Genomic DNA, 23,738 nt, shown 5'->3' on the forward strand with positions numbered 1-23,738 from the left:
TCCCGGGATTTGCTTGAGAAGCATCTATGGATACAAGCCAGCGTTTTGCTCGCTTTACTAGCCACAGCATCGCATTGCAGGCTCATGTTCATCTTGTGGTCAGTGATGACTCCCAAGTCTCTTTCTTCTGTAGTGCTAGCCAGTGTAGCACTGCCGAGCCTATAAGGAAGCTGCAGGTTTTTCTTCCCAAGGTGGAGAACCTTGCATCTTTCGGTGTTAAACACCATCAGGTTCTCGTTTGCCCATTTGCTGAGCCTATCCAGGTTAGCCTGGATCACCTGCCTGTCTTCAGGTGTGGATGCTTTGCCCCAAAGTTTGGTGTCATCGGCAAACTCAGCGAAATAATAATAGATTTACTGCTATCCTATATATACACTTGCAGTTACTATCAGTGGGGTTGAACTGGTACTTTTGGCTGTTTTTACATGTGCTCCATGAGTGGGGTAGGAGGGGGGGCGCTCTATTTAAAGCACATGGAGCATCTTGTGTATCAGCATCCCTGTGATGCAAAATGGTGGCAGGGGTGCTTTATCTAAAGCTGGTTTGACAAGCTTTAGTTAAAGCAGCCCCGCTGCTATTTTGCAGCATGGGGACGCTGATGCACAAGATGCAGAGGCTGTCTGGAGCACGGTAATTATCACGCTCCAGCAGACTTGATTAATTGAGTCTGCTCTGATGCGCTGTAATTACAGTGCATCAGAGCAGCCTCCCAACTCGTGTATAGGCACCCTTTAAGTGTACATACTAGGTTAGTCCCTCAGCTGCAATGTTTTTGCAGTGGTTGTAGCCCACCTAAGATAGAATATTGCTGTTTACTTTGACCATAAATACAGGTTATCTATCCAGGAGATAGCAGAGAATCTCCAAATTATTCTTAATCTACACTTTAGACTCATGGTGAACAGTGAGAAAGTAAACCTCATCCCTGTCCAGAAGAATGGAGCATAAGTGGATGATAAGTATAGTTGGTTTTGATCAATTTATCCTCCTGGAAGGCATTCCCTGTGTATGGAGGTCGCCATTCTCCTGTTAGTAACTCCATATTTGGTGAAAGTACCCATTAGAGGACCTATTGCTTCCCTTCTAATAAGTGTTGATAATTAGGATAAATGTTTCCCTATTAAGTGAGGATTGCACATGAACATCTTCAAGTGCAAGTTCTCTGGTCTTCTCAAGAGACAAAGCTACATGCTATTCATGGCAGTTTGGGCAGTCCACAAAATTTGCCAGCTTCTTCTACATTGTACTGTGAATGATCAAGTCTAAATTATGGCTGGATGGCTCTTGACAGTGGGGTAATATTGTGCTGTGATATTTCTCCCTCCAAGGCCTCCATTTTGGCCATCTTAATTTCTCTGCTAGAGATGGACCATGCTTACCTGTCCCTCACCTTTATCAAAGAGTGCCTAGCTTTTTTCAGAGTGTACTATCCATCTGTGAATGAGTAGCATCTGAGTAGCATCTTCTACTCAGGTATGTTTTGTGGCCTATCCAAGGTATTCCTTTCTGTATGAGATATGAAAGGAGGTCTTCCTCACTGAAACCTAAACCTTTTCATTCTCCACCATTGGGGAACCCATTATTTGATGAATCCAGCATTTGAACTGATGGCCACCTGCCCACCACTCCATCTGCCCTTGCATATCACCTTCATGGTGGTCATCATTTCCATATGAGATCCAGGCACTGTTGGTGAATTCCTTCAATAAAATGTTTTACCAGGATAGGTGTTCCACTGGACTCTCTAAAGTTTCTGCCCAAGGTTGCCATGACATTTCATGTTAGTCAGTAGATTTACTTACCAATTTTTTCCCCAAAACCTCACTGAGAATTAAAGCATGATTACACATGTGTCATGTGAAGAGAGACTTATCCTTTCTCCTGCATAACTAAATAATTTAAAATCTCTCTTAACTGAAAGGTCAAAAAATCTCAGTGATTTTCATCATAAGGCTATCTACCAAAACTCGAACTACACCAGGTTGTGCTCTTAGGTTACTAATATAGACCTGCCAGCAGTGGGCAGGGCTATTTCCTCCAGAGCCTGAGTGACCTTGGTGGCCTTCTTTTAAAATAGAATGCGTCTATTCTGGACATTTTTAAGATGACCGTATGGAGCTGCATATATCTTTTCACTATGCACTGTGCCATAACAAAAGCTTGTAGAGTGGATGCTCATTTGACAAAGCAGTTTTCCAGTTCTTTTCTAGGATTCAGATCTGCCTCTAGATGGACTGTGCGCTACACTGCCATTTATATCTTTGGCACTGAGGATTTAAAGAGGCAGTATGTATGTACACTGTGTGGGTCATAGTAAAATGAAAACTTTGAGCTCAAATACATACCCACAGTGCATTGTGGGCAAGACCCAGTAAATGTTCTGAACAGTTATGTTGAGTTATTAGTAAATAACTTTCATGACTCGTTAATATATATGCATCTTTCATGTATATACAGTGACACATAAATATCCTAAATATTTTTTAAAATTGAAGAATACAGGAGAAACTAATTTAATCTGAAAAGTCACACAGTGTTTGCTTTTTTTCTTGAAGCCTCACCCCTCCCAAAATGGAATTTTGTTTTTCACAACCCTTACAACAGTACAGCTTATCTTTCCCTTTTAGTTTTGTTACCTTACCATGCAAGGAAGGGCAATGTACAGAAAGAATCATAGGGCAGAGGGATGGAGCATACAAGTTAGAATCCCTGCTAAAGTAGGCTTGCAAGTGGGGGCGGGGGCGGGGGCGGTTTGTGGTCAAATCTTGTTTATATTGCTGTCTGTAAGATTTTTGTTCATACAGTTGAATAAGAATCCATGTGAAAGACTGCTTAACCCAAATGTATCAAATAAACTGCTTCTAAATATAAATCTAGAACTTAGTTCTTTAGAAAATCTTTCCACCTGTTTCTGGTATTGTCTCTCCCACTTCACCCAGACCTAGCAGATTGATATTAGATTATTTTTTCAGTAATTTACTGCTTATTCCTCCCTTCCCTATTTGGTATTGTAAAAGTTAAGATGGTCTCAAAGATATTGATATAACAATTTTGTTCTATAGTCTTCTGTTCTAAAACCAAGCGGTGTGAGTACCTTCTCAAGGAGTATGCTTGCAGGTACATTAACAATCTATATCACAGGACTGACATTCAAGTCCTATATGGCTCTCTCATATTTACCCATTGTAAACACTTTTAGAAAAATTGATCTATACAATAAACAAATGAAATCAGTACACCTTAAAAGTCACAGCAGACTATCTTTAACATGTTTAAAAATATAGGTCCAGTCGGTCAAAGTGGTGGGAAGGGAAACCAAAATAAATTACATAAGTGCTTTTTAATTTTTTTTAAATTATGGGGTAAATTTATTTTGTTTGCAAAAGTTATTTTGTTGTAAGGGAGAAGGACAGGATAAATTACCTGTGACATCACATATGTTATCTACTTTTTATTTTTTATTAAATTGTGTCCTTCATGATTAAAGTATAAAAAAGCCTTCAAGCAATATTATCTAATTAAGATAATTATAGCCTCTCTTGGCCTATACAAATAACTGGTTAAGCCAGTCAGAAAGTCATCCTCATGGACATTTCCAGTATGGATTCAGAAAAAAAAATTAAAGCAGATATTAACAAAAAACAAACACTCAAAACAAAACAAGCCCCCCAAACATTAGAAAATTAAAGAAGACTAGCTTAACTGTTTTCCATAATTTCAGTTAATTGGACACAGTATTTAGTTTTACTTCACTGGAAACTCATTTTAAAACTCATTTGTTGCAAAAATTGAATTTAGTGTCAAATATGAATGAGGTTCCACTACAATTTGAATGTAATCAAAAAACTTTAATGATAAATTCCTTCCCATTCTCCATATCCTGAGTGTGGCTTATTTTTAATTTAGAGATTATTAGTTGTCGAAGGTTTGCAGCCTTGTTTTAAAGTGCTTTGAAGAGATCGATTTTGCAAGAAATCAGCAAAGATTTTGTGCTTTATTTTCACCTTGTTACTGGCAAGATAAAGATACTGTCACAGATGTTGCATCCTAGAGATCCTAAGCATTCTTGACCATTTTTGTCTTCACTTATTGGCTCAGCCTAGTGGCTATGCCACGAGGTCCTGATTCAGCAAAGGGCTTAAGCAGGCACTTATTTAAGCATATGAGTAGGCCCATAAGTTTCAGAGTGTGTACTCACATGCACAAATTTAAGAATGTGAGCTTGTATTTACATCATGAAGGTGTCACTAAACAAAACAGAGAAAAGATGAGAGAAAGGGAGTAGTGCTATAATTTTATAGGTGGGAGAGTATCTTTAGCAGCCAGCAGGTAGCACTTTCTGAACTTTCTTTTATCTATTGTTTTATTTGAGATGTATAGTTAAATTGTAATGTAGGCAATGTCTGGTGCATTTAGTTAAATAAAGTAGGGTGCTTGTATACATTATCGGGTTTTTCTAGCTAAAGATATGTGGTTTTATTTCACTCTTGCATTGTACCACAATGATTCCCATTATTATTTTGCTCCTAATGCGTACATAATGTGTTTACCACTCATAATTTGTTAATGTGCTATTACTAGTAAAAGATGCTAGAGGGCATCTCATAACAATTTTACTCTTCTGACCTCCTCCTACTAAATTACAGCAGGGGACAGTTTAGGAATGTATTTTGTAATTGGGTTTTAGTTTTTCGGGTGGCTTTCGGTTAGACTCCCCCTGCCCCCCCATTTTCTGCTGTTCACCCATTGATGCATTTTGGGGTGCTCTTCCTGACAAATCTACTAGCTTTGTTAATTTTGGGGAAATGGGTTCAGACATGGGGGCATGGGGTGAGATGTGCTGAGATGGGACATTGGGCGAGATGGCAGGCACCATAAGCCCTCATAAGCAGTCAGCACGTGGTGTGAGACAGGAGGTGCATGGGGTGACCTGGGGTGATGTGGAGGGATGTGGTGAGAGACGGTGTTGCTTTTTTTGGTTGCAGTTCCATGTACTTCCCCTGCACAGCCAGTGGCCAGCTTAAGACCACATCAGCACACATTTTCTGCTGATCAGCGAAGCATTTTTGGGTGCTGTCCCTGAGAAATGTACTGGCATGGTTTGTTTCAAGGCAAAACAACAATTGGTTTAGGTTTTTTTTTGTAAATCTGTTTGTCCATGCCAGATCATTCCTCATTTACTGAGCAACTGTAAGGATGGTTGCCATTTTGCCTTGGGGAACAAAATTGGAAACCATGGATATGCTTAAGACAGCTTAGCTCTTCCTTAGTGGGCATTAATCAGTAGCCTAACCCTCCCCACTCTTTCTCTTAGCATATCCCTTTTTTCCCTGTCATCATGTAGTCACAGTCCTGCCTTCTCATCCAGGACTAGTTCCAGTGAACACCACCCACCATCCAAAAGTGTGACAAATCAGTGACCACACTCTTTTGATTGAGCAAATTTTTTGTTTTATTTTCATACAGCGTCAATCATCAGTGCATCCTCAGAGTTAAATTGCAAAATGGCTAAGCTTTTCCTATGTCCTTTGACAGTCAGACAGTGTCCTCATCAGCTTGCAAAGTTATTTTTTCCTGATTCTGACAAGTCAGACGTGGTTTTGTCTCCCCATAGCTATCCATTGTTTTCTTCCAAGTTTAGACATAAGTCTCAGTCTCCAGATGTAACATTTCCTCTTGTTCAAATGCTTCCAAAACTTCTAGGATTTCTCTCAGCATTGTCCACCTTGAGAATAAAAAGCTCTCTTGAAATTCCATCAAGAGGTTTATCACTTCATACCCTGCGTTGATCAGCAGGAGACTTTTCTCTTTCAGAATGTGCATTGTCCTTTCCAATCTGTCAAGGGCATTGAGGAGCATCCTGTCTGCCTTGCCTTGGGTGTGGATGAGTTTGCAGGGCTGGATGAAGACATCTTATGCTGAAGAGTCCAAGGAACTGTAGTCTGCCTTTTGGGGGAAGATGTTAACTCTGACAGTGCCACTGCCATTGTCAGTGCCATTGTCCTATCAGTTACCCAATTTGCATGTCAGTTCCAGTTTCCTGCATATCTGGTTACTCTGATCCCTTTGTTTTAATTACATGCCTCTGGTTTCGAGGCACACCTGATATAGCATTAATCCCTTCTTTTTTTTCTTTGTATTTTAGACCTTTTACTTCGGAAACTTCAGCTTCATACTTGGGCTACCTAGAGAGAGAAACTAATTTTTTCATTCAGTGCTTGTGCGCGTTTCAGTCCCTGCAGTCACCTCCCCCCTCTGCTAAAACTCCTTTCTTCTATCAGGGCTTCAGGCACCTAATAAGCACTCCCACCCACCTCAGACTCATTCCCCATGTCCCACACCCACAGCACTCCTCCATCCTGCACTGAAGATGACTTCTTCCTTTCCCAGCCCAGCCCCCCCACCAAGCAAAAACCACTAAGACATCAACCCCTAGACCCCATTATCAAAAAACGTATCCAACCCCCAGACCGCGTTATCAGAAAAGGTATCCAAACTGTTTCTCAGAAAGACTTTATTGAAGTCCAAACTGATATGAAATGAAATTAAAAAACCGTGCAGGAACACAGTTACAGAGCACATTTGCCCACCTGAGCAGCCATTATGTGTACTGCCAGGCAATTTCTGACCATAGCTCCCCTGCTATTTGCTCTAATGTCTAACCTCCCCACTTGTCCTGCTTGTCTCAGTGTAGATCTGGCAGCTGCTTTCACTTCCCTCAAATCTTGGGCCCAAGACTCACTGAAAATATCTCCCCTTGTTTCACAGATATTGTGCAGCATGCAGGCCACCACTATGAAAGTGGGGATGTTCTCTGGCTGTACCTCCAGCCTGTAGTTCAGTGACCTCCCCCAGGCTTTCAGGCACCCAAAGGCACATTCTGTGGTCATGTGGCATTTGCTTTGGTGGTAGTTGAAGGTCTGTTTTTGTGGGTCAGTCACTTGCCCCCCCGTATGGGTTCATGAGCCAAGGCAGGAGTGGGTAAGCCACGTCAGCAATTATAAGTAGTGGCACTGAAAGACTGCAGGTGACACCTCCTCCATTTCTGGGGCATATTGGCCCTTCATCATCTCAGGCAGTGGTGAGTTTCGAAAGACATGTGCATCCTGGGTGCATCCTGCCCATCCTGTGTAAATGTTAGTAGATCTTACCCGGTGATCCACTACAGCTTGGAGAATGACTGAAGGAAATCCCTTTCTGTTGACAAATGATCAGTTGTTCTGGCACGGTGACAGGACAGGAACATGTGTGCTGTCCAATGCTCCCACACAGTTTGGGAAGCCCATCGTCCTGAAACCTTCCACCACCTGCCTGGGGTTATGGAGGCAGATGAATTTATTTGCTGCCAGTTCCTGCAGCAGCTTGCAGACCTCTCTTATTGCCACCCCAGCTGTGTAGGGAGCCATGCTGAACTGATTCACTACATGGTGTAGGCTTGTTGGCGTGGCCAGTTTCATCATGGCCATGGCAACATGCTTCTCTGGGGCAATAGGCTTCCACATGACAGTTGTCTGGCGCTCAGTGTGCGGTAACAGCATACTAACTGTGTGGAAGAAGGTGTCCCTGCTCATTCTCAATGTCTCTAGTCACTGATCATCATTCCAAGTTGATATAACAATGTGTTCCCACCAGTTAGAGCTGCTTTCGTGTGCCCAGATCTGGCGATCATTGCCATTAAGGTATGGCCAGCAAGTCGCTATAGTCTTATGATCCCTAAATTCATCTTCTTCAAAACATGTCAGCACCTTGTAGAGTTCTTTCATCAACCTGTGTGTTGAGCCAGACATCCACATGTGGCTTTCCTGGAGTTTGAACAGACTCCAGCCCAGTTCCATAAAACATCTAGTTTCCTCTTCTAGAAACAGACTTCTGTGATTTGACTCTTTTATGGCCAGCAATATTATTGTTTTCTTGTCACTTAGTCAATTAGGAATGGAGAAAGCCATACTCTTAGATTTAGTAAGCAGTTCACAGAGACAATTTTGGCTGTCCCCAGACACTAGTCCCCAAAGCCTGCAAAACTGGTCCATGTGCATGAAAACACTCACGCCATTTACATGTCAATGCCTATCCTCCCCAGCTCCTGTTACAAGGCCTTACTGTGTGTTGCTTTGGGGTGTCCCGATGCACAGCTTGGTTGGCGACCTTAACACAGCTTTACTTACGGGTTCAAGACCAAGTTACTTTATCTATCCTTCTCAGCACCCCCTTTTCCTACTACCAAATCCCCATTCTTTCATTACCTTCTGGTATGCCAAAAGCCTGTTCCATTATGATTACCTACCCATAGCTATCCAACCCATATCGCATACACCCAGTGCTACATGTTAGTCTTCTCTCCCAGAATTGGCAAAAGCCTGCTTAGCTTGGACTTGCACTTGGGAAGCCAGGTACTTTATTTGCTCTGTTCAGCAGTCTCCGCCCTCCCCCTCCTTCCCCGCACACACAAATTTCTGAGGTCCCTGGAACATTTAAAAATTCAAAATTCCCAGCCAGTCCCCCCTCCGACTGTTCCTGGGGGTGTGGGGGACCCCCTGCTGGCAGCAAGTGGCCTGCTCTCATCATCCACCATTTTGGGCCACCACAGGTCACATGATAGGGTTCCCTCCCCCAATTTTCAAATGTCTGCCTGTACACAAGGACATGGAATAGTTCACTTGCTCTCTGCAACACACAATACCCAACCCCCACCCCCCAGACAACATGATGGGGTTCTCTCCCCCAGTTTCCAGCTGCCTGCCTGTACACTGAAGGACATGGAATATTTCACTTCATCTGCCCCCTGCCCCCAGGCCACAAGCTAGGGTTTGCTCCCAGAATTTCCAACTGCCTGCCTATACACTGGCAACTAACCTCTTCCCCCCTCAACTCCCCACGGCCACATGATGGGGTTTGTGGAAGTCTGGACAATTTAGAAAAAATATTCCCAATTACCGCATGCCTAGAAGTGGGGTTGGGGATGAGGGTCTTGCCTCCTTCTAGAGTGTTAGTGGTCCCCTGCCCCCCCCCAGTTCTCCCAGTGCCTCAGTGTTGTGTGCTTCTCCCAACAGTGCCCTGAAGTGGTGATCTGTGAACATGTGTGGTAAATAGGCCACTCATTTATATGATCTGAGGATATGGCAGTGTGAGTATAGTGCCTGTGAAAAGCAGAACTGGAGTCAGCACAGATGAGTACAGTACATTACAGTTACAGTTGTACTGTACTGCACATTACAATTACATTGCAATTTAGTAACAGGAAAAGGTTTTAGTTCAACAAAAATTAATTGTAATTAATTTGATTCTTCAATCAGGAGATGAACTGCCCAACACATATTAAGAACAATTTTGATCCTCTCCCCCTGGTGTGTAATGGCCACATTACAATAGAAATTACCTGGATTTCTCGGTGAACCCAAGCAACACCTTGTGGACAAATCAAGTCGGAACTGAGAAAATGGCAATTTTAGCTGTGTGTAAGAACACTCATCCTGAAACTATCACGATAAAAAATAATCTTGCTGGAACAATTGGCCACGCTAACAATAAAAAATGTCGGAGGTGGTCTAGTTTACCACAATAAACTGAAAAGGACCATGATAAAAAGGCGTCAACGTGTATTTTTAGATGCAACTAACCTAGTGAAATGGTGATTTTTGGTGCTGTTTCGTGACATATCTAAACAACAGATAAAGTGTACAAGCACCTGTAGTGACCCCAAAGATCATCTTTTCTTCAGAGTTTCTTTTTGGTGAAGTTCCTTTAGGCAACGTGAGCTCGATTTAAGCCAGATGTAACTGTGCACAGCCCCACATTGTGTTACAATTACTACAAATATTGTTTGCTAAGCATTTCAGTCAGAACACAATACTTTGAGGGACTTTTTAAAAAGTACTTTTAAAAAAAAGTACCATTAGGGTTATAAATTCAAGACCGGTCTTTACCAAATGGAATTTAATACCAGTTACCAAACTATGGAGCTGGCTGAAAGAACTTCTAGTTTAAACCTGTTATTCTAGTTCTATCCAACAAAGTGAGAAAAAAAATACTTCTTTTTTGGCTCTGATTTTACTTATGCATGAACAAGCAAGGCACAGAAGATTTCCTGAGCATTAATGACTTTCATGGGAAAATTTGGGTTTGGGCCACCGCACCAGTCAGTCATTAATTTCCATTACATGCTCTGTTATTGTTAACAGAGGTTACTGTTATAATTATTTTCTAATGTAAACACTGTAACTTACTTGCATACATTGTCTTACATTTTATCACTTGCTGCTATCTCCTTTTAGCTTTTCATGTGTAGAATGAATCTGAGCTAAACTGCTGTTATATTATTAATTCCTTTGAAATGATTGCCCAAATTAAAAAACAGGATTGGCTATACCGTTAGATATCGACAGATATTGAATGGTGTAAGAGTGGAGGGAAGTAAAAAGATAGAAAAAAAGAAAGGAAGAAAGAAAAAAGAAAAACTCTTGGATATGCTTCTCTTCCATTCTTAACTCTGTCAAGAAAAAAGCCTTTCACCTTCCAGTCTACATAGACCGTAGACAGCTCCAAATTTCTTCCCGGTTAGAAGTCAGTTCATGGTAGCACAGTTTCAGAAGAAGCATTTCCACAAAATAAAAGTGATCCTAAAGAACAGTGCAAAGGCATTAGTTGTCTTCACAAATCCATCTGACATTCACTGGTATCTATCTGCAGGTTAGGAAGTCCATTCATCTTGCCCATTTTACATAGGTTTGCAAGCTTGAGCAATGAGTTTCTTGGCCTCTGCATGATCCTTTTGTTTTTGGTTTGAGTGAACTCTTTTCAAACCCAGAGCACAACATAAAACCTCCTTCTTTTACATTGCGTTATAAGATAATAAATGACTTTGCTGTCTTGAGTTTGCTTTTTAAGGAAGTTACTGTTAATACAGCACAATGTTCTCATTACATTTACATTGCATACTATTAAGAGAAATAGAGTGCTAAGATTGGAAATTTCTTTTATACAGCTACTAAAATAGGCTATTTGTTTCTGCCTTTTAAATTTCACTATTAATATAAAGCAAAGACTATTGCTGGGTGTTTTTAATGGGAAAGTGTAGCCCTCCTTTGCCCTTCCAGAAAATCACTCGGTAGTGAAATGTAATTCTGTTGAAATGTTTTTGTATTGTATTCCCAAATTGGTGCACACATTTAATGAGTAGCCTTGATTGTTTTAGGGTAATTGACCACAAAGTTTATTAGAATAACCAAGGTCTAAGTAGTTTATAATAGGATTTCCAAAGTGTGCAGCCTTTAAAGTGACATTAAGTTTATTTTCTCTCTGACACTTTCAGGCTGAAGATTCTCAAGGATCATTTTACTTATTCACTCTATGTTAATGTCTGTCGCTCGCTCTTTGAAAAGGACAAATTGCTCTTCTCCTTTTGTTTAACAGTAAATCTTCTGAAGCATGAAGGATTGGTCAGTGCTTGAAAATAATTTTCCATTTAGTACTGTAGCTCTTAAACTGCATATTTTTATCGTTTCGTAGGAATATATATAATGTCACTGGAAAATCAGGCCTATATGTAAACAAACTCATGAAACTTATTTATAATTGTGTGCTTTTTAACATTTTAATATGTAATTATAAATCAGTTAAGTGAATTCCCTAGATTAAATTAAAGTGGTCTAGCCAAATTAATACTAGATGATAGGCAGTCTTCAAATCTTTAGTTGAAATGAAACCAGCCCATGATATTCCATCTGCAGATAGTTTGCAAAATTTTATTTATTATATTTACTGTTTGTTAACTAGAAAGCAATTAATGCCTGTGTTAGTGGTGAGGCTGTGGCATATACTTATCAATCTGGAATATATACAACTATGTATATATTAACTAGGTTAGTACAATGTGAGTTCTAAAAACATTTCAGAATAAAGTTACAGTTCAAATTCTTACAATGGAGAAGGAAACAGGGCTTACTTTAATGTTAACTTTAATGTAGATTTTATAGGGCTTTGTTTCTGAAAAATAAGACCCTTTGTGTCTTAACATTTATAATCAGTCTTAAAGGCAGACCACTTTTCAGAGAATTATTTTAAATTGATAGGAAAATGCAGTCTTTTAAAATTATATCTGTTTCCTGATGAACAGTATTACTATTAGGAATGAAATATTTTAGGCTATTTATCTTTTGTTGTAAATTATATTTTGGTCACTACAACCATCTAAATGATTTAGTAAAGTGAAATGCACACGATTAAAAAACAAGGAGTAGTATGTGGTGATTGGTTTGCGTGACCAGAAAGCTAAAAAACTGCTTAAAGTCTAAAAACCTAATTTTAGGGACCTGGGTGTACAGGTTTGTTAAACAGGTTTGTGCTGAATAGAATACAAGGAAACAAATGGGCCTTGTTAGAAGCTCGTATTTGGATTTTTTTATTTAGATTTGAAATTTGCTTCAAAATCTGGAAAATATTAACTTCTGTACATAGCTCTGATTTATTCGTGTTTACTGTGATACTGTGGAGGAATGAGAAAGTGAGCCCAACAAAGGTGGTTTGTCAAAAATATAGCCACCTGAAAGTATTAATTTTTCACTTGAGGAAGTACTAGTCATAGGTAAGGTTCAAGGTGTATACTTGTGTGAAAGACAAGGTTCTTTGGGTAAATATGATATTCTAAGAAAAGATATCAGATTTACCCGAAGAACCTTGTCTGCCCACGTTCTTAGACCAACACGGCTACAACCTACACCCCTGTACTTGTGTGAAACATTTAGGAAATTTTGGAATAACCTCAGCTTCAGGCTTTGGAGTTTATCTAAACTGAATTAAAACATTGAAGCTTTTGGAAATGTGCCTTTGATAGTATCACAGAAGAATTTCTAGTGTCAGTGCAAAAATTCAGAGAAATCTATCAATTACCTACATGATGTGATGAAACATTACTTGTCCAATATTGACTATTTATTATACAGACTTATTAGTGTTGTTTTTAACTGCAGATTAATGAGAGTGAGTGGAAGTTTTTGCTAACTGGTGGCATAGGGCTGGATAATCCATTCTCTAATCCCTGCACCTGGCTTCCTCAGAAGGCATGGGATGAAATCTGTCGACTAAATGATTTGCCATGCTTCAAGAAGATTCGTAAAGATTTTATACGGCTGAAGGATGGATGGAAATCTGTGTACGATAGTCTGGTATGTTAACAGAAAGAGCTTAAATTTTATTACAAATTGTCTGCTTTTTCAGAATAATGAATCACATTTAAGTATTCAGAAAAACAAAGTAAATTCTATAATCTTGCAATGTTTCATTGTTACAGTAACTGAACATAATTATTCATGCAAATTATACCTAAGGTAGGGTATTGTAATTTATCAGCTAGCTTTTGTATGCCAGGATACATTTTGCATTGGATTGGATTAAAAAATAATCAAAGAAAAATAATTACAATAAGTGGGATGATAGGAGAAATCTGCTTAATTTAAGAAAACCAAAATACAATATGACTATACAGGTCTTTGCTGTGCTCAGTTATATTAAGAATTATTTTTCAAGACATTGTATAGGCCTATGCTATTATATGCTAAATGTAGATGCCAATTTTTGTCCAGTGGACAGAGTACTGGACTAAGAATCTGGGTTGTATTCCTGGCTCTACCGCTGACCCAATGTGTGATCTTACATGAGTTATTTCACTTTTCTTTGCTGGTTTGTCCTGCCAGGCTTTGTTTAGCTTGTCTATTTAGATTTAAAGCAATTTTTAATTAGGGAACATTTCATACTATGCATTCATAAAGTTGCTTTACCTGTCAATTCTGTTACTTTCACACTCACATATTATTGACAATGTTACATCCAACTTCTAACTTAAACAATCATTACTGAATTTTGCAAGTGGATTTCAGCAAAGTTGCATTGGTTTAATCCTTGTAAATTTGACCCCTTTTTGCCACTGTTGTATGGAAATGGTGAAAAATTTTGCCTACTCTCAGTTGTTAAAAAGATAATCCAGAAGTTTTGTGAAACTTGTCTAGAGAGGACTGAGTTTGTATATATTTTGTATGTATTTGTTTATGTTTTATACATTGAATATGTCTAGCACTTAGAAATATAGAGCTAGCTTCCTTCTTCCCCAGTACCTAAAATATTTTGAAAAAAGATCTGAAAAAAATGATTGCCCATTTCACTGGTAAAACTTTTAATTTAGTTAGAAATGTACTATGAGTGAAATGGAAGACTATAACTTATAACCCAATTCTGCACCTTTGTTACTAACTCAGAATGGGCATCTTTACATGTGTTCCTGGGTGGGCAGGAAGCACTTTAATTAGAGTGGCTTTTGGGAGACACTCCAATTAAAACTCTCACAGTGTCTTGTGTATTCAGTGTTTCATGCTTCAAAATGGTGGCAGGTGTGCTTTAACTAAAGTTTGTTCAACAGGTTTAAAGTGCCCCTACCATCATTCTGAAGCATGGGGATGCTGAATACACATGATAGCGAGGCTGCTGGAGCAATGAATTGAGTCTGCTCCGATGCATTACAATTAGAATGCATCAGAGCAGGTGTTAGGCATGTGTATAGGTGCCCATTGTGAAGGTCTTTTAAGGCATAGAGGGATAAAATATGAACAGAAAACTTTGCTGTTCTTTGGACAGTTGTACAAGGATAAGTCAAATTGTTATTCCCTTTACTAGGGACATGTAGGGACTGATAGTTCTGGTTTCCTCCCTGGGAAGCAGTCATCTGAAAAAAAGACAGAGAAAAGGTTGGCTTTGAAAAGGGAAAGCTGAGGAAGAGAAAGAAAAGTACCTCCATGTACAGGAAACATCCATTTGAAGCTAAGTACCTCTGCTGAGCAAGGCTGTGCTTTAAAAGCCACAATGGCACTCTTAGGAGGTTAGCAGATGTTCATCTGCTGGCTTGATGGGATATGATCCCCAATCCCAGCAGTTATGCCTCCTGGCATGCCACACATGCATGGCAGAAAATGTGATTGTTGGGATTGGCAGACAGATCCCAATTGTCTACAGTGAGCACAGAGCAAAAGCAATAGGGAGCCCAGGGCATGAGTTTGCAAGTGGTGGACAGGGGAAGTTTCATAGTTTCATAGATGTTAGGGGCTGGAAGGGACTTTACAGATCACTGGGTCCAGCCCCCCTGTACTTAGGCAGGAAAGACTGCTGGGATCAGATGACCCCAGGTGGGGGGAGGGGGCCATTGTCAAGAAGCTTTTTGAAGATCTCCAAGGTATGGGACTGTACCACCACTGAGGGAGGCCTGTTCCAAATCTTCGGCACTTAACTTGTAAAGAAGTTTTTTCTTATGTCCAGTCTGAAGTAGTCTTCAGTCGGTTTGTGCCCACTGTTTCTTGTCCTCTCCTGGGAGGCCTTGGTGAACAGATGCTCCCCCAGACCCTGATGTATGCCCATAATATACTTACAGGCTGCCTCTAATCATGAATGTGACCCTCCTTTGGACTGTCTAAAGCTTCTCCACATCCTTCCTGAAGCGCGGAACCAGAAATGAACTCTCCCCACCTGGCAGCTACAAACTCATGGGCTCCCCTACTAGGACCCTGGGATGGGGACCCTCTCCCTGATCCTGGGGTCCTTGTAAACATCTAGAAACTATATATACAGCTGGGCTGCACACATGGCTTTTATTGTACCTGGTATGCTGGGACCCCAGGATTGGGGAGAGACTGCCAGGTGCAGCCCAGCTTTACATGCCATTTTTTGACATCCTGGCACATGGGGACCCCAGGACCAGTGAGAGGCTCCCCAAAACCAGGGTTCTACTGCCCCAGGAAATGTAAAAACCATGTGTGTAATCCAGCCCCTGTGGGGCAAGATAGTTAATGTATCAGATCACCGAGAACAGCTGGGCTTCCCACAACCTAGCATTATAAAGTACCTTGCCCACGGGGGCTGCAGGGCAAGGCAGGGAAGACTGTTGGGTGCAGGGGTTGCCAAGTTCCTGGGAACTCACCTTCACAGAACCTCATTTTTGGCACTGGGACTGGGGTTGTCCTGGTCCTGATGCCAACCCCCATCCCAGTGTCAATGCCGATTGCATCAAGATAGGAAGAATTTATGTTGCCATACAGGTGCATTACAAAGTTGTTCCACATATTTTGTGGAACATCTTTGTGGCTTGTGTGCCACTTTGAGGCACCATAAAATGGCTGCATGTGCAGCACTGTTACTATTGATAAGTTAATTGCACTGCAAATGTAATGTGCGACAGGGGCCTTTCAGTGGTAATAAAAACACATGCAAATAGTTAAACTGAAGTAAATGAAGACAACTTGGAGGACATACTATTTGCTGAAGATTGCAGGCCATCAGTTAGCTGGTAAAGATCTTGATAAATTATCCCATTTCTGTCAGTAATGAAATAATGAATGCCTTCAGTGAATACAGACTCAGGCCCATAGTTAGAATTGTTATGTTTCACTACAGTGAAATGAGAATTTCTCTCTCATTCACTGGGGTCATGATGAAAGCATATTCTTTACAATTCTAGTTTTAAAAATTGTACTTCTCTTACTGCTCCAGGGACTCTTCATGCATTTTATCTAATCATTGTTTCATGTAAAACACTTATATGGATCTTGGAACAGAACCTATGCAAGTACCCTAGCCACTAGGCTACAGAATCCTGCTTACTCTTGCCTTATCCTAAGAGAGAGAGCATTGAACTGAAGATTCAATGAATCTTGAATTGTTTTTCACATGATGGAACCCCTGAAAAAAATTGGAGAATGCCTACATCTTGGCTGGTGATTAGGGCACTCACCAAGGAAGGGCAAAAGTATGTTTGAACCCCTCAGTCAAAGGAGGGAATTGGACTTGGGTCTCTCCCCTGCCAGTTTTTAAAAGAGGAGTTTCTCTGGCTTTCTTGTTGAAAGGGAAGTTATAGACATCCATATTTAGGTGGGGGTTCCAGGGTATGGGTCCCAAATGAACAGAGGTTTCCCCAATTCTATCGTTTTTCTGTTGACTAGCTTCAGATAACTGCATGGTGAGCACACTTACTTTAGTCATCTATCCTATTTTCATGCTTGTTATCTTGGATCCTGTTCTGAAGTTGCTAACTTCCTTGTCTCTTGTACAAATAGCTTAGGTTGCCTGACAAATACAGGATTCTGGAGTTCATAGTAGAATAAAATGCCTACAAATTTAGCTGTATGGTGCTCATAGTTGTGGCACTCAGGTAATTTTTTTGGCTCTTGCCTTTTATCTAAAAAATAAATCCCCATTTTTACCATAATTCTAGATAGTATCTTGAACTTGTTTATGTTGTGGCTGAAGATTAAGAGTAGAGTTTTAACTCATATGGCTATCGTTTTTTCTATACCAAAATGTTACCAAGATAACTCAGGGCTTCTTGCTGCTGTTTATTTTTCTAATGATGCCTGGGGGTCTACCATGTAACTCATTGGTATTCATTGTTTTCCTTGTAAATTCCCAGCATGGTTATGGGAAAAGAAATCTCATTATTTTTACTGTACTGTTTATTCCTCTTAGAGCAGAAAACCATATTTAAATCTCACTAATCATAATCCTTAAGAGTGAAAACATAACTCAGTTTAATCTACATGTTAAAGTACTATCAGAATGTTCCTTACAGATTATAAGCACCATTAAGCATTTTCTTTGTTCTTCTTCATACACTAATTAATATATAACAACTTCTGTTGATAGATTCAAAGATAGATTCAGAGCCCAGATCCTCAAAGATATTTAATGATCTAACTCTTGTTGATTTCAATGAGATGTAGTCACCTTAATAGCTCTAAGGAATTGGGATGGAGAAATTAAGTTATCTGTCTACTCCAATAAGATACTCTTATTGAAGTTGGGCATATATTTGTCAGATTTTGGTATGTTTGCCAACTGCCAGTTCTACTGATAACAAATCCTGGCATGTGAAAAATTGGAAAAAGTGCTTCTAAGGATCCTAAAAGGTTACGCTGGGGCCTATTTCTTTAAATAGGACACTTTACAGTGTTGATTTGCTCTTCTACTGTCAAATTCAGACAGCAAGAGTTAGTAGTTCACAGCCTTTGTTTTTAGCAGAAATGTAGGTTTTTCTCACTAAAGTTAGAATACTTTCACAGTGCAAATGCACGTCTAAGTGTGTGTTCAATATTTAGTGAATGTTGCCTTTGCAACATTTATAATACTCCTGTAGCTGGAGTCTTTCCTTTACTGTGGCCACATACAGATGTTACATTTCTACCAGGAGAATTGCCCTTCTCCCAGTAGAAATTACAGGCATACAGGTGCTCATTCAGTTCTTTGCAGAGGAAACATGCCCCATCTGAGAGAGACCTTTTACCTTGACGCCTAGAAGATCTCCCTTGCATGAGAGTTTCTCTTGATAGAATGAACTTCTGTACATTCAACTCCTCTGTGATCAGGAGCTGTCCAGTTACAGTTTCTCTCCACCTTTTCAGGCCAGGGAAGAGTGCTCCTCTGTACTTGGGAGGAGTGCAGCTGCTGCTGCTCTTAGTCCTCCCTGAATGGGGAGTTCTGCAATTGAGGGGACTCTCAGCTCCAGCAACTACTGACTCTGGGTCCTGGCAGCACCCCACACTGCCAGGAGTTAGTATCCTGAAGCTGCAGACACTTGGTCCCAGCAGTGCGTCTCCCAGTGCCAGGACCCAGCTGGGTTAGTCTCCCAGCCCTGGGGAATGCATAGAGTCTCAAGCCTAGGAGATCACAACTGCTATGGTCTTCCAGCCTCAGGGGCTCCCTGCACTCCTGAGGTTGGGAGCTAGCAGCAGCTACAGTCTTCCACCCCTGGGGGCTTCATGCACACCTGACTCTGGAATATCATGGCTGCCTCAGTCTCCCAGTTCTAGGGGTGCATGAGGTGTACCCATGGCTTAGAGCCTGTCAACTGGGGGGGTTCCCACCTGTGGGAGCTTGCTTTTTGCTGGTATAGGGAAGGCTAGGATTGGGCTCCCTATGCACCAGCCGTAAGGCACAATGGGATCTAATGGGTGATCCCGTAATCACACCTCCTGCCACGCACTGGATTTCATCTCATTATATCTTATTGTGCCTTTACTGGCCTGTGTAGAGGTGTCTAAGTCCAAGTTGAAGGAGGCACATAACACATTTATGGGTATGGCTTAAACCCTAATCTTCCTTTTCAGAGTGTTTCCTGCTGACTGGTACGGGCAGCTTTCCTACAGTCTCCCTCATTGTTTACTTTGTGAATCCATTCTTAGATGCCTAACTCACCTTCCATGTGGCAAGACACACACTAGTTAAATGTTGCCATGCTGAGCAGCGTTACACTTAACACCTTTTGTTTATTACCTCTTTCTAGTCTTAAACTTTAACCAAACAATTCCTACTCCTTTGTGAGACTTATGGTACTGGTATGGCTGGAGTATCAGTCAGATCCTTTACTAAACTGAATCATAGATTTTCAAAACAAAAAATGGGTTCTTTCTCTTTGCCTTGTGAATTGAGTCCTTAGGATTCATATTTTCTCTATAGCCAGAAAAAACCCAAATGCCAAGATTTCATGTGATCTTCTTACTTCAGAAACTACAGCTTTAAGAAACCTACCATATATTATGTGACACATGATAAAACTCACCTTTGGGAACATTGCCATAGAGTAATTTTTGTGGAATATGGTGTTCATAGGGGGAGGGGGAAATAAGGGAAATTAGAGAGCAACTTTAGAATTATAGAGAAGAGAAAGAAAAAATTTTGAATTCTGCTTTTCTACTCCTTTGAAATATTTCAGGCTAGCCATCGCATTTGCTTCATTGCACAATAAGCTTAACATTTCCATGCAGTGTAAACAAGTAATATCTTCAGTATTCCTGCAGTTGTTGTTCACCACGTTCTTGCTGGCTCAGATGCATTGTGGATACCTCAGAATGAACCACGGTAGTCTGTTTTGAACTCTTGGGAATTTCTGAATGCTAGTAACATAAAGCTAACTTACTGTATGTATGCTTGCAGGAGCCTCACCATGAGGATTTCCCTGAAGAGTGGCAGAAGAAAATGAGTGAATTCCAGAGGATGCTTGTCATTCGCTGCTTGAGACCTGACAAGGTAGGTATAGAAATGCAGAAATGTTGAAGTTTTGGATATTATCCAGTGCAATCCAGCATTTCCATCTCTCCTCTTAGAAATTATATGGATCTTTATATCACTGTTTCTATAAACAGCGGTCTGGTGTTCTTCAATAATTCAGTTTTTACCTGTAATCTTAGGGAAATGGGACTCTGGTAGAGGAATTAGTTCAAATGGAATGGCAAATGCTTCTGTTTCAAAGCTGGTTTCATTAGAGGCAGCACATCACATTTCTTTATGAATTTTTCTGAGTGGAAGGTATTTATCTCTTTTTGTAACCTTTGTACTCCTCTTGTATCTCCTTTTGTATTCCCATCGCTGAATAGAAGTACTTCCTTAGTTTTTGAAAAAAGTTAAAAGCAGCAACTTATTAGGCTGTGATGGGTTTGTTTGGGTTTTTTTTTGGCAGTTATGGTGTTTTACAGTTGCTTATGAACATGTTATCAGTTACCTCTCTCAGACTGGGTCCCAGTATACAAGCATGTGTCAGAAAGTAATGGTCATTTCAAAATAAAACAATTGTGTATGCTATGATCATTTCCTGGACTACATCACTTCTCTACTTGGTCATAAATAGGCTTGGCAGAATTTGATTTTTATGTTTTTATAATTTCAACAGCTAAAAATCAATGTTTATTTTTAAGCCTTTATTTTAATTTTTATTGATTTAAATTTTCCAGATTGTATGAAATTAGGGATGTGGAGGCAGACAATTTAGTAATGACACTATACTGTCAAAAGCTTTATAAAAGCAGATGTCAAAATATAAATAACTATAAACTGATAAATCATACCTGCTTTAAATCATTCTGTTCATTCATTAGGAAAGAGCCAGGTGGTCAGGGACCAGAGGAGGAAAGTAGCAGCACTCCTAGAGCTCTGGGAACATGGGAAGAGGCAGCAGCCACCTGAGTTCCCCGATTCCCCCCTGCTTGGCTGGCCCAACCTTGCTGCCACTAGGCTTGATCCTCAAATACTCTTCCCCTTTCTCCTGCTCCCCCCTGTGGGGTTTGGGTAAGGCTTTGTTTGAGTAGCCTGTTATCTCCCTCCAACTGGCTTCTACACCAGTGAATGAGCAACTATTTGTTTAATTGATGAGTAATTAGATTGAAATGAACAGCTAATTGCTTAATTGAGTCATTAGGCTATCCATTGTTTCCCTCTTTAACCCCTCTGGCCCTCCATCTCTTTTCCCCTCTCCCCCCCCCCCCAACTGTCCAGTAACAGGGGTAAGGGTTTCCTGTCTATAAATTTTGATTACCGACAGCAATGTGTTTCTAAATTGGTCTGAGTGCGAAATAAAATCACCATTTATTGGTGTTTATTGATAAAAATGGAATCCTGCCACGCCTGGTCATAAACAATGTGTGTATTAGACAGTGCTGTCGTCAGTGTTCCCTGCTGCTGTATAGTTTCCTGCTCAGGGCACACAAAATGGTTTTATTTCAAAATTGCCATTACTTTCTGAAGCACCCCCTTATTTTGGGTTCTGATTTTGCATTGCTATCAAAAAAGTCCACGTTAAGGTTACCTGTGTCAGGGTTGGACAATTGGAACAGGTTGTGTCACACCATTAAGAAGTAGGTAATACAAATATAATATGTACAGTGTAAATTAACTGATAGTAGTGTTAAGAGAATTATAAATTCAGAAACACTAAATATCATTAGGAACTGGTTTATAAGGTAGTCTCCTTGGGCATTTGTAGTTGTGCTGTGGGAGTGGGGGACTGCTTTAATTTGAGCAACTCTGAGGGTCCCTGTAATTAAAGTACCCAGAGTGTCTCAGTGTCCAGGCACTGAAAAATTGGGGCAGGGGTGATTTAACTGAAGCTCATGGAACAAGCTTTAGTTAAACTGCCTCCACCACCATTTTTCAGCACAGGGACTCTGATACACAAGATGCTGGAGCATAGTAATTAATCAAGTCTGCTCTGACACATTGCAGTTACAGCACATCAGAGCAGTCTTTCTGCATGTATAGGGATGCCCCTTAAGATCATTTTGGGCAGTAGTTTATGTAGAGTTTGTCCAGGGTGCTGGAACATAGTTTGGATATCTTAAGACTGTAGGACTCCAGAAAGCTCTACATATAAACAGAGTCTGATTGCAGGCAAATGACCTTATGACCCAGGTCATGTCTTCTAGTCCCACGTAATTGATAACATTCGTATAGCATGCATTAATGCTTCACTAACTAGAGTGAGAAAGAAGGGCGAGGACAAGACTGGAGAATGGAGTTACTTTCTCTGGATTTACTGGGAATATTGGCCAGACATGTTGATTTTGTTGTTTTTAAATCACTTCCACAGAAATAGAGGAAATCAGGGATTTAGGCTATGAGCAATGAAGCTGTGTCACTTTTTAGTTTTCAGTAGATTCAAAATCCCAAAGTCCCAACAGTGGAAAAAAGTTGGTCAATAGGGAATTAGGCTGTTTTTTGCCCCACCTGCCCCTTGTTCTGTCTGCGTCTCCCACCCCCTCCCCCTGACCAGCCAAACCTATCAACCCATGTCCTACAAGCTGCTTTTTATCAACTTTTGTCACTTCTGGAGCCAAGCAAGTACTTTGGGGGTGGGGGCAGAGAGGCAGAATGGGGCTAGTAGTCCCCAATCTCCCCAAGCCCTCCATGGATCCCATGAGCCTGCCCCTCCCCACCCCCAATCCCACCAGAATCCCTTGGACACCAGCAAAACCCTGTGGGTCACACCTGTCCCCATCTGCAGGTCGCACCCATCTCCACACCAGCCCTCACGGGTCATGCCTGCCTCCCACCTCCTGGCAGACCCCTGATCCCCAGCAGCATGCTGGGCCCCCAACCCCTCACTATCCCTCCCATTGTGACTTACCTGATATTGGGCAACCATTTTGAACCAATTTAACCTCCCCCTAATGCCCCCAAGTGTCTGTACTTAGCCCTGATGAACAAGCTGAAAGTAGCCTAAAGCAGTAAACAAAAGATACTTACATATGCCCCTTCATAAGTTGCCTAATACTGCTTTGTTCTCTGTCATTTGTAAAAAGCTCTTCAGTGGATTTAACTTGGACCACCCAACTTCACAAAGTTGGCTATAGCAGAAGGACCAGAATTAAGCATGCTGCAGTATTTATGAAGCTTTATTAAAAACAAAACATTTTACCTTCTAAAAGCTGGCACAGATACATTAAGTCAATGCACGTTGTATCAAATGCTTGATTAGCAAGCACATTTGTTGATCCACACCTGCAGTAGTGACCAAACATGCTCTGAAAGTTAAGAGAGTTAATTATAACAAGTGCTTCTTGTACTTATCTTTATAAGAGAGCAAGCTAAGGGCCTTTAAAACAAAACAAAAAACTCTAACTCTTGCACTCATTACTGTGCTGTGGTTTATGTTGATCAATATTAGGGCTTTCTGGAGCTTGGTCAGGTGAAGCAGCATGAGGTGGTACTGGCAGTTCAGGTTCTGGAGTATACTGATGTTTGCTGACAAAGTGATCAAGGAGGCGTTTTCTGGTTGCAGCAACCTCTTTTTCAAAGGACCATATTGTGCTTCTGCCAGTTTTACACTAAAAAAACAAAACAAAAACCAAACCCAACCCAGGATGATCTTTAAGATATGCAAGTATGTAACAGACAAGTGATGCACCCAAGGTCAAAATTGAGACACAAACAAACAAACAAAC

The 23,738-nt window shown here is 40.6% G+C and overlaps 2 protein-coding genes across 3 annotated transcripts in view; one reads left to right on the forward strand and one right to left on the reverse strand.

Moving 5' to 3' along the window:
• Positions 1-23,738, forward strand: part of DNAH7 (dynein axonemal heavy chain 7) — a 226,155-nt gene that overhangs the window by 174,090 nt on the left and 28,327 nt on the right. For both annotated transcript variants that reach the window (XM_019553881.1, XM_019553882.1), the window contains 3 exons: positions 11,309-11,435; positions 12,966-13,160; positions 19,960-20,052. In XM_019553881.1, the coding sequence (XP_019409426.1) occupies positions 11,309-11,435; positions 12,966-13,160; positions 19,960-20,052 (415 nt within the window). The remainder of the gene's footprint in view (positions 1-11,308; positions 11,436-12,965; positions 13,161-19,959; positions 20,053-23,738) is intronic.
• The window catches only part of LOC109322733 (baculoviral IAP repeat-containing protein 5.1-like), a 5,011-nt gene continuing 4,417 nt past the window's right edge, over positions 23,145-23,738 (reverse strand). The window contains exon 4 of the mRNA XM_019553884.1: positions 23,145-23,621. Coding sequence (XP_019409429.1) covers positions 23,412-23,621 — 210 coding nt within the window. The 3' untranslated portion in view covers positions 23,145-23,411. The remainder of the gene's footprint in view (positions 23,622-23,738) is intronic.

Source organism: Crocodylus porosus, unplaced genomic scaffold, assembly GCF_001723895.1.
Source record: "Crocodylus porosus isolate Cpor-Errol unplaced genomic scaffold, CroPor_comp1, whole genome shotgun sequence".
In the NCBI taxonomy this organism is placed as follows: Eukaryota; Metazoa; Chordata; order Crocodylia; family Crocodylidae; genus Crocodylus; species Crocodylus porosus.